Source organism: Plasmodium coatneyi, chromosome 11 (assembly GCF_001680005.1).
Source record: "Plasmodium coatneyi strain Hackeri chromosome 11, complete sequence".
NCBI classification, from domain to species: domain Eukaryota; phylum Apicomplexa; class Aconoidasida; order Haemosporida; family Plasmodiidae; genus Plasmodium; species Plasmodium coatneyi.
In genome coordinates, this window is record NC_033566.1 from 116,197 (window position 1) to 133,757 (window position 17,561).

Here is a 17,561-nt window from a genome sequence, read left to right on the forward strand (position 1 = left end):
GTTAAAGGAGAAAATTTCTTTTTACTACATGAAATATAAATACACCCCCTCTATGTTTTGAAATGTTTTTCATACATGTGTCTTATTTTAAGGCGCACTTTTTGCACACTTCTTACTTTCTCTATACACAAGAATAGTTGCTTTACCACTGTTCCAATTTTCCGTAGCCCTTTATGTAGTTATAAAACTCGAACAAGTAAATTCTTTAAATATTTAATATACCAAACGGTTAGTGGAAATTTGGAGGAAAATTATTTCAAATTTTGTTCGCGAACTCACTAAAAAATAATTATAAATATCTTTTCTTTCATACTCCAAAAGGAAAAGAAGCGGTGCGTCATAAGGTACTCATTGAATGTACCTCTGAATGGGAAAACTATAAATAGGGAACAATTTGTCCATTCTCAATTTTTTTTCTCTACCTAGAAATGTCATAGTAACAAAAAATATACATACTGCTTTTGAGATGGTGGAAGCAAATGTTGCCGCTCTATCTTCACCCACGTTTTAGTTTGCGAAAAAATGATAAATTTTTCGTGCTATTAACCGAAAAGAAGTAACAAAATTGTAAAGCTAGCTCATATTCATACATGATGTGATATTCAGTAAAATACGCTGCATACATCTAAATTAATTTATCACCTGTTGAAATGTATATATATACATGTATACACAACATATAAGATTATTTTTACAAATAAATAAAGGTGCGCTAATGTAACTATTCTTGAGATTACATGTTCGACCAAATAATTTAATTATGGTATATGTTTATAAGTAGTATCTTGGTTTTCCATCCCCTCTTTTGTTTTCTCATTTGTTTCCCCACGACTAGCATTCTTAATTCTAAATTTTAATGATAACCATTTTTTCCTTTTTCCCTACATTTTAATTATGTGACAAAATGTATACATTTCCTTCTTAGTAGCAATTTTTATGATAAAAAAAAAATATCTTATTTATTAATGGCAACTATTTATGTGGACCATATTTATAAATTCTACGTTGTACTTTTCTTACGTAGAAGAAATAAATGGACATGTTCTTGATGGAATGCCCCAATTTATTTGCGCGTAATCGAAAAGCATATTTGCTTAATTCAGTTGGGAGTCTAACCACCGCCACCACCATCATCCGAACTCCAACCTAATAGTAAATGCATTTTTATGCGTCTGTTATATATTTGAAAAAAAAAAATAGAAAAAAAAATCTGATACGACTGGTTATAAAATGATAAACATTAATACCAACTCTAAAAATGAAACACATGGAGCAAGAAAAAAAAAGTCGCCATCCAATTTATCGTTATACCCAACTGTAAATTTTAACCCCTCAAATGTAAGGGTAGTTAAAGTTACCACTTTTGTAAGCATTGTACTCCTGTCCTTTTTATTCCTCAATTGTCATTTTTTCATTCGGTATGTGACGCACAATTCTTTTCTTTAAATTATATTCATCTTAGTACATATGTTTATGTAAACATGCCGGTAGATGCTTACTCCCCCAGAATTGCTACCTCACTTTTTAATTAATAAATAGTTAAAGACACATATGATCATTGCACAATTCTGCTACACAACTCCTCTTTTAATTTATAGCAACGACAAGAAATATGATAACAGCATTGGCACATTCCAAATTGAATTAACTCTACCAAATGGAAGGACCTTAGCAAAGAACGAAACGTTTAATGCAGAAGAAGAAACATTTTTCACATTTAAAGATGAAAACGATGAGAAACTCCGAAGAGATGATTCGCCATACTTGAAAGTGTACACTAATATAAATGATCTAAATGATCTAAGTGTAAAATCGTCAGAAATATGGAAAAAAGCGATTCAAAATATGAAGGATGATTACTATAAGGAAACAATTCAAATGGATGACAGATGGAGGGATTTTATGTGGACCATGAAATGGGAAAAACATTACATACAAAACGTACATCGCATGATTAATAAAATTCTTCAAGACTTAAACAATTCAATAACAGAAAAAGAAAAAATAATTAACACCTGGTTGCAAATGTCTGAAGAGGACCTAGAATTTTTCCTCAAATGTGTTAAGGAACAGTGGCATAAGGTGCTTTCGGATAAACAAGAAAAAACTGTCCAGGATGAGCAAACGATGAATGAAGATGCCAAAGATGGGGAGAACCAACTCGACGAAAAAAAATTGTAACAAAAATGTAAAACCAAGCAACGTTTACATCAAATGAATAAATTCACTAAAATGAAACGAAGTATTAAGCAGCGTTGCCATACTCAGATCCAAATCAACAATTATCAAATGAATTAAAAATGTGAAAAATTTATTTTATTTTTTTTAGTGTGAATTTTTAAAATATTCTAAAGCGATTAGTCAGATAAGCTGAAACACGTAAAAGATGAATGTTCAGCGAGAAAAAAAAAAAATTAATTTCATAACATCTCATTTTTAATTATTTTTTTTATTTTTTACATATAATATGATTTTTGCACACGCTATAATTTGTGCATACTACTGTGGCTTATGTTGTTATAGATTACTTATAAAAACATGAAGTTCATATAACATTCCTTTTTTTCCTACATTTCATTTTCTTTTCCTTTTATTATTTTTTTTTTATGAAGACCCTGAACCCTCACTTACTTTTTTCGTGCATATGGGAATATTCATACGTCGCAATTACCTTTACACTTTTTATTAACCATTTCTGCATTTACCATTCCTTTTTAATAATATTATTTGCAATAGACGACATGAACTCTTCCCCTGCACACATGTTCAAAATAGGAAACATAGTTGTTTTAAAGATTTTTTACCCCTTTGAATTTTACCCCCCGCCGACTGTTATAGTGAGAAGACGGACACAGAAATGTGTACAATTATATGTGTATCATTAGAAGTTACGTTTTTTATGCAGCTCCTTCAACTTGAATCCCTAAAAATGGGATAAATTTTATGTGATCATGCCGCAAATACGACCTATAAAACGGCAGTGTTGTGTAATAATAACACAGGCAGAAATATGCGAAAGCGTAAATAAAATTTTTTAAAGTTATATCAACACTTCAACGCGGTGTGTTATAACCTTACACTGTTTCTAAGGTTAATTTAATCCACTCAAAGGCATGCAAAATGAAGGACAAAAAGAAACTCTTAAAATATAGCTACCCTGGTTACGTTTTCCTCGTTTATATTTACAACTGTGAAAGAAGAATATACCATCGCATCGTATTTATATAGAAAGGAAAAACTCGAAAACGCATACAAGTTATCTGTATCCCCATCCGTCTGGTTGTATCTCTGTAAATACTCGTACACGTAACTATTCACAAATTCGAATCTTAATTTAAAAGGATCATATTGCTTTTCCATGCAGATTGAAATTTGGCGAACATTTCTACCATTATACATAAAAAAAAAAAAAAAGACAATTTTTTATTCACAATTCTTTTTGCGCACAACTTTGCATGTACTATTCTTAAATCAAGAATGCTTATCCCCTTTTTCATTTCTCATTTTAAAGCTTCTTATATTTTATGGTTGTAATTTCATAATAAATCATTTGTTAAGAAATATAGCCCCTTTAAAAAAGTTCGTCGTCGTATAATTTTGCTTTATAATTATTTGAAATATCGAAAAAAAAAAAAAGGGGATAAATATAAAATGGAAAAACAGCGTACATCATTTTCAGGGCTGAATAAACATTTCACCCAATTTTTTTTCTTACAATTCATAATTATTCGTTAAGTTGAATTAAAAGGAAGAACGTTCATTTTTTTGTTTTTTTTATACATGTATATATATATAATGTAGCAATGCGCATTCATTTGCATCAGAGCGTAAACGTGATTTGCACTTTTAATGAAACGTGTATTGTTTGTATGTATATAATATATTTTTTAATGCAACAGGTTTGTGTAAAAAAATATGTGGAAGGGTTATCGGCCGTTACCCGTCTCGTGTATTTTCCAGTTAGATCATTATATTAGTAATAAGTAGTAAACATACACATTGCCGCAAGTAATGGACGAGAGGGTGGGGAAAAATCTGATATGAAGGTTCACAACTTAGTGGCATCAGAAAATGTCCCATTTTACACATACATATTATGAATGATACATACATATAGCAGCTCTAAATGTGACCCATTTCTAAGGGGTGAATTTCAAAACAGACATTATGGCCATATTTGATTATTTTGATTTCTCTTACACCTTCAATCCCCTAGGTTCTTTTCTTCGTTAATCTCGCTGTGATGCTACGAAATCGATAGTATGTTCATTTTTTTGCTGCACCATTTTCTTCCCCCTCCCCTTTTTCTCATAGCTCTATAAATGATCTTCTAAAAATCATTAAGCCTCAATGATATCGTTTTTCTCTGCTAATTCAGCTGCTTTTTTGGCTGCTTCTTCAGCCATTCTTTTAGCTTTTTGGCATGGGCATTCTCCAGTTGAGGCGGCACTTTTCGCTGGTTTTGCGCCTTTGTTTTTGCAGGTGCATCCAGAATGTGCGTGATGATGTTCTTCGTGCTCTTCTCCAGTTAATAAGGACAGTGGAAGCATTTTTGCCTGCAGAAAAGGAATGTAAAAAGAGTAATTTATATGGAGAAGGTAAAAACAGGATATTAGGTTTCTAAAGGTTCATAACACCGAGTGGGCTTCCGCAGGCTAAAATAAGCGCGGCCCTCTCCCTTTTTCTGCGAAAGCACAAAAAGAGCTCTTTTTTTTCAAAAGAACCTATAGAAAAATGAAGTTTCACAAAATACGCAAAGAAAACTTACCAAATTTTCAAAGTGTCCATTTTTGTACATGTAGATAAAAATTACAAGGAGAAATATTAAACCCAAAATAGCTACACCTCTTTTGTCAAAAAGGCTCTTAAAGGAATCTTTCATTGATTCTATTAATGGTTTATCTTCCTCTTCTTCGTCTTCTTCCTTTTCGCAAGCTCCAGTAACAGAATCATCATCAGTAGAGGAGCCCATAAAGCCACTGAATATTCCTCTCACATAGTTATCTGCACCCTTAAGAAGCGATGGGATTGAGCTCAGCGAAGATGATGCTTCTTCTTCGAGTACTGGGATAATATCATCCGCATGTTTAGTTTCATCGGCAAAGGATAAATTAAGAGAACTATTGCTACTATCTTCCATTTTGAATTAATAGGTAAAATAAATAATAATTTTTTAAGCTTATAAAAATGGTAAAAAATATAGCGGAATAATTTTTAGCTATACAGATAATATAATGTATATAAAAAAGTTTTTCCTGTGATATATTGGTATTTTCGATAATACAATAATTGCGGATAATTTTCCTTTTTTAATGAAAAATAAAAAGAGGTGAATGAATGCTTTTTTTTTTAAAAAACTTAAATGTCAAGCAATTAATTATTTTTCAAATAGATAAGTTCTTAATTCTAAGTTTAATTAGCAGTATTCTCAAGGAAATGAATAGCAAAATAAAAGGAGTATTTATTTTATTAATAATAAAACTTTAAATCCTTTGAGTTATTTTTATTTTTTTATTTTCACAATTGTTTTTTTTTCCATGACTTTTTAGGGGGTTCGGAATAATTTTAATTAAATAAAAAATTAAAACATATAAAAAATACCTTATTCAATTTATGCCGTAACGGTTTTTTATAAATGCAAATAATGCATTTTTATTAAAAAATAATATTTTAGAAAAATATATTTTCCCCCAAACATATATTTAAAGGAAATTTAAATAAGGAACTTTTATTTGTTTTTGCCCATTTATTATTTTAATTTACTTAAATTGTACTTTTATAAAAATTCTTAAAAAAAAATGCAATTCTTTTAATAAATAAAAAAGCTGTTCTTAATTTTACCCTTTCGATATAATTTAATTCATTAATTTTAGATCTTTTAAAAATGTTAATATATAGGAGGGAAATAAAATGGGAGTACATACGAAAAGCGAAATATAATCAATCATAGGAACAGAACTTTTTAAGATTAGGAAGAAATAAAAAGGGGGATTGCATTAAAAAAATGGATACTTATTGAATATTAGAAATACTTTCATTTTTAATAAATAGAAATAAATTAGTGTGACCCTTAGAATGGTAAAACTCCCTTAATGCTAATGATGTTATTTTTATACTTTGCATTTTTTTTGCGCCACTTTGCCCTTGTATTTTCCCATCTCGGGGGGGTTTTCAAAAAATTCTAAAATACTCCATTCGCTGAATTTAAACTTAAACAAGTCATGTAGGCGGTCAATTTAAGCGCGTACGTAAAAATCACGAAAATAGGAATTTTCTAAAAAAAAAAAAAAAAAAAAACAGGGGATAAGGGGATACAATTCCTCTGTGCTACTTTTACGGTCATGCAGTATGAATTACCCTCAAGGCTTATATATTTTTCTTGCCCCTGCATAAAAAAATAATGCCCCGTTTTAACTATGACCGTTCTTTAGTTCCATGAAATAAAAATCAAATCCTGAAGAGGAAAGGAAAAAAAAAAAAAAGCAAAGCATGTATTTTTCTCGCCATTAAGGGGTAGTCCTCAAAAAATGCATCTCTCCAAAAAAAGAATACATAAATAATATGTGGCAATATTTTATTTATATATATATATATTATACTTTCTCCTTTAGTTTGCCTTCTAAAATTGAACTCATATTTCTTTCCTTTTTGTATGTCTCATTTACCAGTTTTTTTAAATATCAATAAGAAGGAAAACCCCAGTTGTCAGATGAACCTGTTCTTCGTTTTTCCAGTTCCTTTGCAGCGTAACCCATACAAATACGCTTCATAGAAGGAGCAATTTATTCTAAAATATTTTGTTTTTAGTCTTTTTTTACCCCTTTTTTTATTCATTAATAGGGGGTAATATTATCTCTTTACCACTATTGAAGAAATTGCGCAAGGAAAATAAAATAATGTCTGAAAGGTGTGTTTGTCCCATATTACACTATATTATTTATACCGATCCTCATTTGTCATCATATTTTTTAATGCTGTTTTTGCAGTTACGAGAAATTAAAAGAGTAAAAAAAAATGACAAATTATTCCATTAACCGGGGGTTATTTTAGATCAACTCATCAATCATTCAAAACCAGCATCCGTAACTTTTTGCCATCTCTCACATTAGCAATGGTTTCATATTCGCATTACATACATATAAGGTTTTCTTTTTTTTTTTTTATCTATAAATTTTTACATATATAAAGAATAGCAACTGTCCAGAGCAGACGAAATATCATTTGAGGAAACGTTAATCAAGCGATAATTCCACGACGGGACTTACTAATGGAAATATTTCTTGTTGGTGTGTAACCACACATATTTATGTTTAAATACTTCCCTCAATTGAAGTATGTATTTTTTCGCTTCCTTAATTTTTTTTAATATCTTCCCTATCATTGTGCTATCATCATAATGAAGGTTTATTTATAAATCCTTTTCCATTGGTTATGTATCTCCATTTTGACATCTGTTTTTTTCTTTTCCTTTTTTTTGCTTTACCTTTTTTCATCCGGTACGCATTATATTACCCATAAATTAGCTATGTAACATTTTGAGATTTCAAAATATGGGCATCTATATTCTCGGTAGGTGGTACATATTCACGTGTGTACCTTTGTCTTATACCTGACAATGTTCCACTTTTGCCCAATTATTCGGCTTACACGTAAATTTCAAATAGTAGGAAGATTCTTTCATTTTTTTGGAGTTCATATAAAACGACCTGTTCTTTATCGGTTTTAATTAGCGTCTGCGATGTGCACAGTTTATATTTACACCACCAATAGGCGTCGTAGAAGTGGACTATCCAAAACAATTTCGTAGTTTTCAGAAAATTTTCTTGCACGACGACAACACTATTCCTTTGTCTTATCGTTCTGTTTTGTTCTGCTTCCGAGTTGTGTGCCCCTTTTATACATTTATATATGTTGTCAACTTTTTACTAATTTTTAAAAATTCCCATTTTCTACTATTCCTTAATTTTTCCATTATCGCATACAGTGGGAGCATCAACCTTTAGCAGAGCATTGTGGAATTTTTTTTTATGAACTTTATTTTGTTTTAAAAATTTTCCACATGAAGTTACCGTTCTCCTCATTCATAGAGCGTATTAAATTTCTATAAATACGTCGTGTACATTATGGTACTTTCGAAAAATTCCTACTTTTTAAATTCGCGTTTTTCACAAAGCAAGCCTAGCGTCCTCCAAGCAATATATCACATGTATTCCTATCTTACTAACCCCCCCACGAATGTTGATTATAATTGTATTGCACGTGTTCTTTAAAAATTTGAACTTCCTTCAATTTTTACATTCGGTACATTTCACATAAATGCAATGATCTTATCTTTTTGATGTGCCTTTGCTTTGCATTTTTGTACCATATTCAGGCAGAATAATGCATCCTTTATCACTGCTGTGTAGTCCTTTCCATTTCTTTCATTAGAACCGCTCTGCACAGAAATACACTATTTATGTGAACTATTTCTCGGTGCAATTGGCTCGAAAGAGTTTAAAAATAAACGAAACGCAACCATTAAACACGTTACCATTACCCTGCTCGGAGGAATATTTTCCTTATGTAACTCTTAAATTATATCTATTTTAAGGTTAAAAGTAGTTTATGTGCATTGGGGGTTCTCTCCCCTTCTGTTAGTTTTTTACCATGTGCAAAATTTTGATGAACAAAAATTGGTATGTCCTTATTCGGCGATAAATATGCACATGTATTTCACGAGCATACTTGTTTCATTTACCAGGAGAATAAACCTCCTATTTGTTACACCCATTCTGCCCTTTCTGCTAACCTGAATTGTTTCTTTTCCAGTGACACAATTATACTCCAAACACGTAGTACACCTATCATGGGACGAGGATAAACTACCAATCGGTGAGGAAGCACAAAAATAAAGTCGAAAATGCTGCTTGTAATATACTCACTAAGATGCGTTTGAAATTATGCCTCCTCTTAAATTAAGTATAATCTAGCAGCAAATTGCAGTGGCAGTCACTTATGTATATAATTATATCTCCATACTATGTGACCATGTGTGAATGCCTATTGCTCAGAAATGCGATCCACCCTTTAGCATAGTTAATACACTAAAACAAACCTGAAGGGAGGAAGTAGGATGTAGACAACTGAACCGGTTTGGATAGCCACATGGCGAATCACCCTTTTAAGGACATTCCCATGAGCGCATAATAGACGTGTTAAAATGCAACTCCCCTTCATAAATGTTCGCCCCCAAATGAAATGAAAAATATTCTTAATGGGGGGTTATTTATGCCCACTCATGAAGCTATCTTAACATTGTAAATCCCATTTTGTCATATTATTTTTACGATAATGAAACGGAAACAAGTTCTGCATACAAAGGGATACATTCACAATTCGCATTTTCAAAATTGACGAAGTGAACTTACACAAAATTGCAACCCTACATGTGCCAAAAAAATTGCTCTACAATGTTTCTTCATAGTGAGCCTCTTAGGAAGCATAAAATTGCACAAAATGGTCAAATGGCCTGGTTAAAATTCTATTCATATACATCCCATCCGCCTGTTAAAATATAGCACTTCAAAAAATGAAGATAAAAAGGGAAAAACTCCTTTATAGCTACATTTTTAAGCTTAAATAAGGAATATATCTTAAACGTACACAGACGCATACTTTTGTACATATTTTTTTTTCATGCTCCAGGCGCAACGATATATGAGCTTATTCTTCCACAACCAGAAGGAAACTTCTTTACAGAAAACCCGTTTCTACATTCTGCATATATCGTTGAACAAATGAACTACGACGACGTAATTATATCTCATCACAACCCCCCAAAAAAATAACAAAAAATAAAATCACCAAGGGAAAAAAATGAAAAAATATATAACCACTTCTTGAAAAAGAGAAAATTCCAAAAACGCTATTTTTTATTTTATTACTTATGCATCTGCCGGGAATCGAACCCGGGTCACTTCGATGGCAACGAAGTATTCTACCACTAGACCACAGATGCTTACAAAAAAATATGTTTGCCCTCCGACTAGAATATAAGTTGCTGAATGTATTTGTAAACTTCACTAAACAGCATCAGCACTATGATTAATACGGTTATGCAAGTGAACAGGTACAGGGAGAGATATATGTACGTTCTTTGCTCTTTTTCCATAGCCATATCTACAGAAAAAAATGTTATCATGTGAGTATATGAAAAAGCATAAGGAGGGACAAAAAAATGATTAAAAATTTTATGCAGAATTTTCATTCATATAAAAATTTTCTCCTTTTAAATTACCACGCAAAAAAGTTTGTACATGTAGGAAGTCGTCTTAACTGAAAGAAAAGATATGTTTTCAAGCAGGCATTTTTAATTTTTTAATCATAATTTTTTTCGCGTATGTTTGAAGATCAATGCAAAAATAAATATGTCAATGTTGTTTACAATTTCGCACGAAATGTTAGTGTTAGCTATATTTTTACATCATGTAATGAATAATAATTGTAATTAGCAACTTAATGGGCGCGTAGCTCAGCGGTAGAGCAGCTGACTGCAGATCAGCGGGTCCATGGTTCAAATCCGTGCACGCCCTTCTTTTTTGTTTTTTAACTTTTTTTTCCTTCAATTTTTTTAAAACGGAATTTTACGCATGATTACGGAAATAATAAACTTAAAAATAGCGTTTTCTTTTTTTTCTGTAGCCGTATAGAAGTTTCCAACATAAGAAGCAAATTTATTCGGCTTAATCATTTCTCACTAAATTTACTTTCCACCTTTTGCCTTATCACGATGCTCTTCATTCTCATGCATGCAGGATGTTGCAGTGGTCTGCTCAACGAGCAGATTATGGGGGAAGGTTAAAACTTCCATTAGGCATATTTATTTTGCTATAAACATGGGCCGCACATGAACTTCAACATGATTATGTTGGCTGCGTTTTACATATATGGTGTACGTATTTGGGAGGAATATGCTTGAGACATAAAATTGCACAACCGTATATACATACATGCATGTACTTCCTCATTAGATTCCACAAACCGTGTATCACCTTCAAATTTACCCATGCAATCCAACATGTTTTAAAACACTGTTTTGGGAAAAATAATTTTAAAAAGTGGTTTCCGTTGTGAAATACAACATGCATGTACATGATAACGGTAAATACAGCGCTATGCGATTTGGCCCAAAACAAATGTGTAGCCGTTTCTTTTGAAAGAAAAAAAAAAAAACTATTTTGCTATGCGCCTTTTCCATCATAATAAACGCGCAATAAGACAGCGGCATATTCACATCAGTACATATGTTATAACTGAATGTGTGAATAATAGCAAATATAACCGAATCCTTTTGCAAGTCACAGGAATGTTTTTACAAATTCCTTCAATTTTTATTTCACTGCTTCCGTTTAAAATGCAACACTTTCCTCTAAGAACTTTCACACATATGTAATTTTAAGCATACGTATTATGTAACGAAGCAAATTGGACGAATGTACAGGAAAAGGTAATATACATTTAGCGTTCTGTTGAAACATAAAAAAATTAAAATTATCCTTAAGGGAAGTAAGCCACGTACGTAATGACATAAATGAAATGCTTTTTTGCAATTCGAATATTATGAGAGCATAATTGTTCCTTCCCAAAAAAATTACTTTTTTTCGATCAGCAAGTATTTTCCTTTTTGCAATTTAACACGGAATTTTTCTATTCATTTGCTCATTTGTTTTGTTCAGTTAAAATGTAACGAACTGCTTGTAATTTTTTTAAAGAATTGTATAATTAAGCATTCAACGAGCTTAAAATGTGATCATAAAGAACGATTACTTTTTGCGCATAAAAATGGAATATAAAAATAAGAAGTATGGAGATGTACTTATTTGGATATGCCCGTAAAAATTTAAGGAAAAGAAAAATTAAAATGGCCCATTTTTTTCTTGCAAGAGAACTTTTTAAAATATTGCGCACTATAAAGTTATTTGCTAAATATACTATATATAATAACATGCCCCAAAAAACGCTATTACTTATGAACCATTTGGCCTATCAATTTTTGTACTATTTTTTCTTGCCAAATGAAAAAATGAAAAAGTTTTCTTACACCAGATGGGACTCGAACCCATAACCTTTGCCTTAGGAAGGCATTGCGCTATCCAATTACGCCACTGGTGCTAATTAATAAGTTATTTCTTGCTTACTCTACTGCGGAATAATTCGTTCATCCCTATAAAAAAGAAAATTACGTGCTTTGAAGCTGCCTCATATATAATAGAAGCTATAAAAACCCTGCGAGTACGCATTAATATGGGCCGTAATTAATGCCTCAAATACGTGTTTAATATAAAAAAGGAGCCTCTTATGTATATATTTCCTGCTGTTTGTAAAAGATGTACGAATAATTGAGACACGCAAATAAATATAAACCCACGCCGATACGTACCATTTCCTCTTCTTTATTTCGCAAATTTCTTGCCCGTAAAAATTCTATACATATTTTTAGTAATATTTCGCTTACCGAACTGTTCCAATAAATATACTTTTTTTATATATACATAAAATTTTTTAATTTTAAAATTGATGATTAGAACGTTTTTTTCAAGTATGAACAATTTCAATCATGAAAAGGGTTATATTTGTGCCCTTACAAATTGACTTCTTTTATAACGCAAAAATTTGAATAAAACTGAATTTTTTTAAGGTAAAAATTTGTGACATCAAAACGTGTAATATAGAAAAAACAAAAAAGTACTTGCGAATTTAATTAAAAAAACATGTGCGCAAAGAATGAAACACCAGAACATATATTTTTACATATATCTATATTTTTAACAGTTACATTTGTTTATAAGAATATTTGTGCAGGCCAGGTCGCGCTCATGCATAAATGTTATACACAGCTTCGATTATATGAAGTTTACTTTTCTCTTTTCAGCGAATTTCGCAAGAATAGAACTTAAGTGCTGTGAACTTAATAACATTGGGCCTATGGCGCAACGGTAGCGCGTCTGACTCCAGATCAGAAGGCTGGGGGTTCGAATCCCTCTGGGCTCACCTTTTTTCCAAATGCCGTTGTTTTTTTTTTTTTTTTTTGTTCATTCTGTTTTAAAAGGCAAAGTTGTCATGTACAGATGATTTTCTCCGCACAATTTCCGGAAATTCATTCTCGCGACATTGCCCGATAATATTTGAATATCCATTTAAAAAATTATTATTCCAAATGAAGGGGGGGGCGTACCTACTAGCCCATATGTACGGTGCACACTTGTTCTGTGCGGAACGTACGATTGCAGCTAAAGAATAATCCCAGATTTTGTTTATAAAATGAGAAAAGAACATATTTATTCTGTTCATTATCCATTTGTTTCACTTAAATTTAGAAAATGTACGAAAATCTCTTTTCTTCAATTGCGCAGTACGCTGTTTTTGAAGCAGCATTTTATTTTATACACGCGGCAATGCTTAAAAGCGCAACCCATTTCCCCATAAAATTTTCTATAATTTGGATGCGAATCATTATTGCAGGAATTTTACAATAGTGCTCATATACACCTCATTAGCGAAGCAACTGTTTTACGAAAATTGAATCAGTCCAGTTAATTATGTCAATCTGAAGTTAAATTTTTGTGTCTTTGTCAATCTACGCGCAAGTCGTGCTTTACAGATATTTAAATTCCTTTTTTAATTTTTTACATAGGCGACTTTTTCTTCTTACCACAATTTACATTTTTAGCAATTTTAAATTTTTTGGATAAGAAAAAAAAAAAAAAAAAAAAAAAAAAAACGATACGAAAATGTAAATGGCAATTTTCCATATCATTTTTTTTATCATATCCATTATGTTAGCACATATTTATTATATGAATGCACTATGCTGTAGATTTTTCTCATAAAAGATTTCCTCAATAAAATTAAGCCAAATATTGCTATAAAATGTGCCTTCACGTTGTTTTACATGTTCTATATACATTCATTTCTTATATTTATTTCCTAAGAAAAAAAATTAGGCCGGGCAGGAGTCGAACCCACGACCTCCCGATCCGTAGTCGGGCATTCTATCCAACTGAACTACCGGCCCTTATTTAAGTAGCGAAAAAACTGTAGCACTAATTGAAATTATTCTGCTCATTTGCTACTATGAGTGCCTATTAATTCAAATGATTGTATGCCGAAAAAATAAATAAAATAAAAAAAGCGAAAAAGGCTTTATTCATTAATATACCAAAAAAGTGAAATTTCCGAGTAAATTAAAGTGGGCATTTCTTTTTTCTCCTCATATGAATCTTTTATATAAGGATATATATTACCGCTGCGCGTTATACAGTTCTGTATGTTTATTTTATGCAACATTGGAATTTCCTTCGGACAATATAGCTTAACGCGAAAATGGCAGAAAAAAACATTCGCACGAGATGAATACCGCATAATAGTCCCATGCTTACATCTAACATATCGGGAAGGTTAAAATGTAATAGCCACTTGGTTATAATTCCTACATTGATAAAAATACAAGTGTAATAATGAAAAAAAATTTGCAGGTAGGTAACAACCACTTGTTAATACATACACTTGATGCTGTTCAAAGGATGCGTATTATCTATATAAAACATTGCTGCCCACTTTAATATGGCCCGTTTAGACACCATGGAAAAAGTAATTAATAGGAGAAAGGTGTTTCCCCATTTTGTATAATTTTTTCCTTTCGTGACTATGTTTATCATATACATTTATATGTGTATGTAAATTTTGACGATCGCTATGGTTTTACTTATAAAAGGAAAAAAATTCACAGCTCGTACGTCAGTGCTAGAAAAAAGTGTTGACGCTTTGACAGTAGCTTTTTCACATGGGAAGAAATATTTCCATGTTCTATTTTTGTGGATTCTTTAAAAACATACCAATACGAACATACATATTATTGGAGCTCACTTGGACGCGAACATATCCTCTCTAACGACAAGTGATGCTTTATTTCCGCCTTTGCTCTTGAAGCCTACATAAAACTATACAATTTTACCAAAATTAGCATTCCCCAAGAGGGCCTACATATCAGCGCTGCATTAAATAACACAATACAGGACTGCAAAATAAAATAACAGCTTTAATTCATAACAATTTGTGCTATTGCACAATTTCCCTCCGCTCTTTTTTCTCATTTAAAATGCTGCACTTAGTCCCCACAAGAGGAATGTGTTGTCAAAAATGCACTTTACACATCCTTGCGTCTTGGCAAGGGTGTCAGAGCGAAGGAATCCCAAATGGGAATGCCATCCTAACAAAATATTACATACAAACCATTTAATTCGTGCCGTAAAAAATACGATAAAAATCTACTAACTTTGAAAATTTTAAAAACATTCGAAATTTTTTGACTATTATTTATTTTTCGTGAACCACCAGAATAAATATATCGTGGTCCTAATCCATTTATGCATTGTATGTGCCATTCACATAAAAAAGAATAAAAAACCTCAAAAGGCACAGCCCTCGTTTTAATCAAGCTGTTTTGCATACAAAAAAAAAAAAAAAAAAAAATGGAATTCACAATTTTTATATGTACAAAAAAATAAAAAATTGTAAGGATTTTAAGGTTGTTTCCTTTTTTTTTTTTTTTATAGATAAAAAGGTATGCGCCTTTTTTCTTCATAAATAGGGGCAACATTTATGTAAAAAATATTTGTGCCCCTCAACAAGACCATCCTCATCCTGCATGAGTAACAGTAAGTTCAATATGCGATGTCAGTCAAGAAGCGCCTTTCAAAAAAAAAAAAAAAGATAATGTTCTAATTTGCATTAACATCTTGTAATGCAAATCCTTCAAAACTACGCCCAAACAAAACACGAATTTGCTTCATTGAACCAAATAACTTATATTTCCCTTTTACGGAACGTCCAATAAACAAGTACACAGAACCATCGCACAAAATGAGGATAACACTCGATATGATAAATGACGCTCATCAAACGAAAAATCCAGCTAACGAAAATACCATAGTGTTAAGAGGTAAGGAAAAAGAGAAAAAATAGAGTAATATTAGTGATAAAATGCAGTACCTACGTGTGGGAAAACGTGTATATATAAAGCAGCTTGAGCGACTCTGCATAGAATTGTACGTTCGGGGTGTTTCAGACTGTTCAGTATATGTAGTCAAATGAGACATAAGTGCGTGAAGACGTGCATGTATATATATACGTGTGCCAAAAGAAGGGACAACCTTCTTGTGCATTTTTGAAGACCTTACATACGCGCTTATGAATTTCCTTCACCTTTTCCTTCTTGCTCCCTCCATCTTTCAGGAAACAAAATAACCGTTATCGAAAATTTAGGAGTGACGAAGGATTACTTTGAATGCATAGACCTCAGTGATAATGAAATTCTTAAGCTAAATAACATCCCCTATCTGGAAAAATTAAAAACGCTAATATTGTGTAACAATAAGATAGCCAGAATAGACAGTGACATTTTTGAAAACATTCCAAATTTGAATTCGCTAGTTCTGACAAATAATAAGGTAACATACACACGTCATGGATGAGCAGACATTTAAGGATGAAATATGACTGTGCTCATAATGATGAACGAAGCCTATTTTGAAACGTCCTTTTACGATTCATGTGTTAGCAAAATTTAAAACGAAAAATACTTTATTTTTCCCTTTTCAGATTGAAAAATTAACCGATTTGAACTCTCTCTTTAAGGCCAAAAATTTAACGAGACTTAGCCTATTAGAAAATGCCGTATCCAAGTAAGTGTTCCTAGCTATGCTGAGAATAATGCAATAGTAGGCGTGCTGTTAGCACACCAGTTTATCGACGTCCCATTCTAGCTCCTTATCATTTGGATGCTCCCGTTTTTCCTTAACAGGTTGGAAAACTATCGCGAGTATTTAATATACAATTTGCCATCTTTGAGATACCTAGATTTTATAAAAATAAAAATGAAGGATCGGGAAGCCGCAGAAGAAGCAATGAAGAACTTCAATCCGGATGAGAATAAAGGTCTGACGCAGGAAAAATGAATCCTGAACCAGGGGGCATGTATTCCCTATGTACCATTTCTTTTTTTCTTTTTGTACCCCATATGGACATCTTCGTATCACCCGAACTAGGGCATGTTTTCCAATTTTCACATCAAATAATATTATTATTATATTATATTTTTTTTTTTTTACAGAAGATGATCAATCGAGCTGATAGTTCGCTGGCTACTCAATTTGCCCTTTTTTTTTGTTCACACATAAGCACACCCATTTTTACATCATAAATGGGGTAGCAAATTTGGATATACATTAAATACTCTTCTTTTTAACCCTATAGTTCACTCCTATATAATTAAAAAAGGGAGGAAAAAAAAAAACAGATACTCAAATATTTCCATTTTGTGTATTCACATTTGTTCACACGTCCATTCATCATGTTCATAACTGTCAATTTTTTTCGAATACGAACGGAAAGTTATGAGCTCAATCGATATGTGCGTATATCCACGTACACGTAAATCTATACTCCTTTTACAGTAAAACAGTTTTTCTTTTTTTTATATTTCTATTAACTGCGCTTTCGCCCATTTGGCTACATTTCAG

At 31.8% G+C, this 17,561-nt stretch overlaps 3 protein-coding genes and 5 non-coding genes across 8 annotated transcripts; 4 read left to right on the plus strand and 4 right to left on the minus strand.

Annotated features, from left to right (window-relative positions):
- Positions 1-1,166: 1,166 nt before the first annotated feature.
- PCOAH_00031880 (Uncharacterized protein) lies at positions 1,167-2,181 on the plus strand (the record flags this gene model as incomplete). Its single annotated transcript, XM_020059988.1, has 2 exons — positions 1,167-1,418; positions 1,599-2,181. 2 exons carry the CDS (start codon positions 1,231-1,233, stop codon positions 2,179-2,181), a joined length of 771 nt encoding a protein of 256 aa, XP_019915635.1.
- A 2,159-nt stretch (positions 2,182-4,340) lies between these two features.
- Positions 4,341-5,140, minus strand: PCOAH_00031890 (Uncharacterized protein; the record flags this gene model as incomplete). The annotated part of the gene is made up of 2 exons (XM_020059989.1): positions 4,341-4,556; positions 4,769-5,140. The coding sequence occupies 2 exons, from the start codon at positions 5,138-5,140 to the stop codon at positions 4,341-4,343; spliced, it is 588 nt and encodes a 195-aa protein (XP_019915783.1).
- A 4,789-nt stretch (positions 5,141-9,929) lies between these two features.
- Positions 9,930-10,000, minus strand: Gly_GCC (the record flags this gene model as incomplete). Its single annotated transcript has 1 exon — positions 9,930-10,000. It is a non-coding gene; the product is annotated as a tRNA-Gly (tRNA).
- A 502-nt stretch (positions 10,001-10,502) lies between these two features.
- On the plus strand, positions 10,503-10,574 carry Cys_GCA (the record flags this gene model as incomplete). The annotated part of the gene is made up of 1 exon: positions 10,503-10,574. It is a non-coding gene; the product is annotated as a tRNA-Cys (tRNA).
- Positions 10,575-12,079: 1,505 nt separating this feature from the next.
- Positions 12,080-12,153, minus strand: Arg_CCT (the record flags this gene model as incomplete). Its single annotated transcript has 1 exon — positions 12,080-12,153. It is a non-coding gene; the product is annotated as a tRNA-Arg (tRNA).
- Positions 12,154-12,960: 807 nt separating this feature from the next.
- Trp_CCA lies at positions 12,961-13,032 on the plus strand (the record flags this gene model as incomplete). The annotated part of the gene is made up of 1 exon: positions 12,961-13,032. It is a non-coding gene; the product is annotated as a tRNA-Trp (tRNA).
- Positions 13,033-13,982: 950 nt separating this feature from the next.
- Positions 13,983-14,056, minus strand: Arg_ACG (the record flags this gene model as incomplete). Its single annotated transcript has 1 exon — positions 13,983-14,056. It is a non-coding gene; the product is annotated as a tRNA-Arg (tRNA).
- Positions 14,057-15,903: 1,847 nt separating this feature from the next.
- PCOAH_00031950 (Uncharacterized protein) lies at positions 15,904-16,997 on the plus strand (the record flags this gene model as incomplete). Its single annotated transcript, XM_020059990.1, has 4 exons — positions 15,904-15,982; positions 16,276-16,490; positions 16,642-16,724; positions 16,844-16,997. The coding sequence occupies 4 exons, from the start codon at positions 15,904-15,906 to the stop codon at positions 16,995-16,997; spliced, it is 531 nt and encodes a 176-aa protein (XP_019915661.1).
- Between the last annotated feature and the right edge of the window lie 564 nt (positions 16,998-17,561).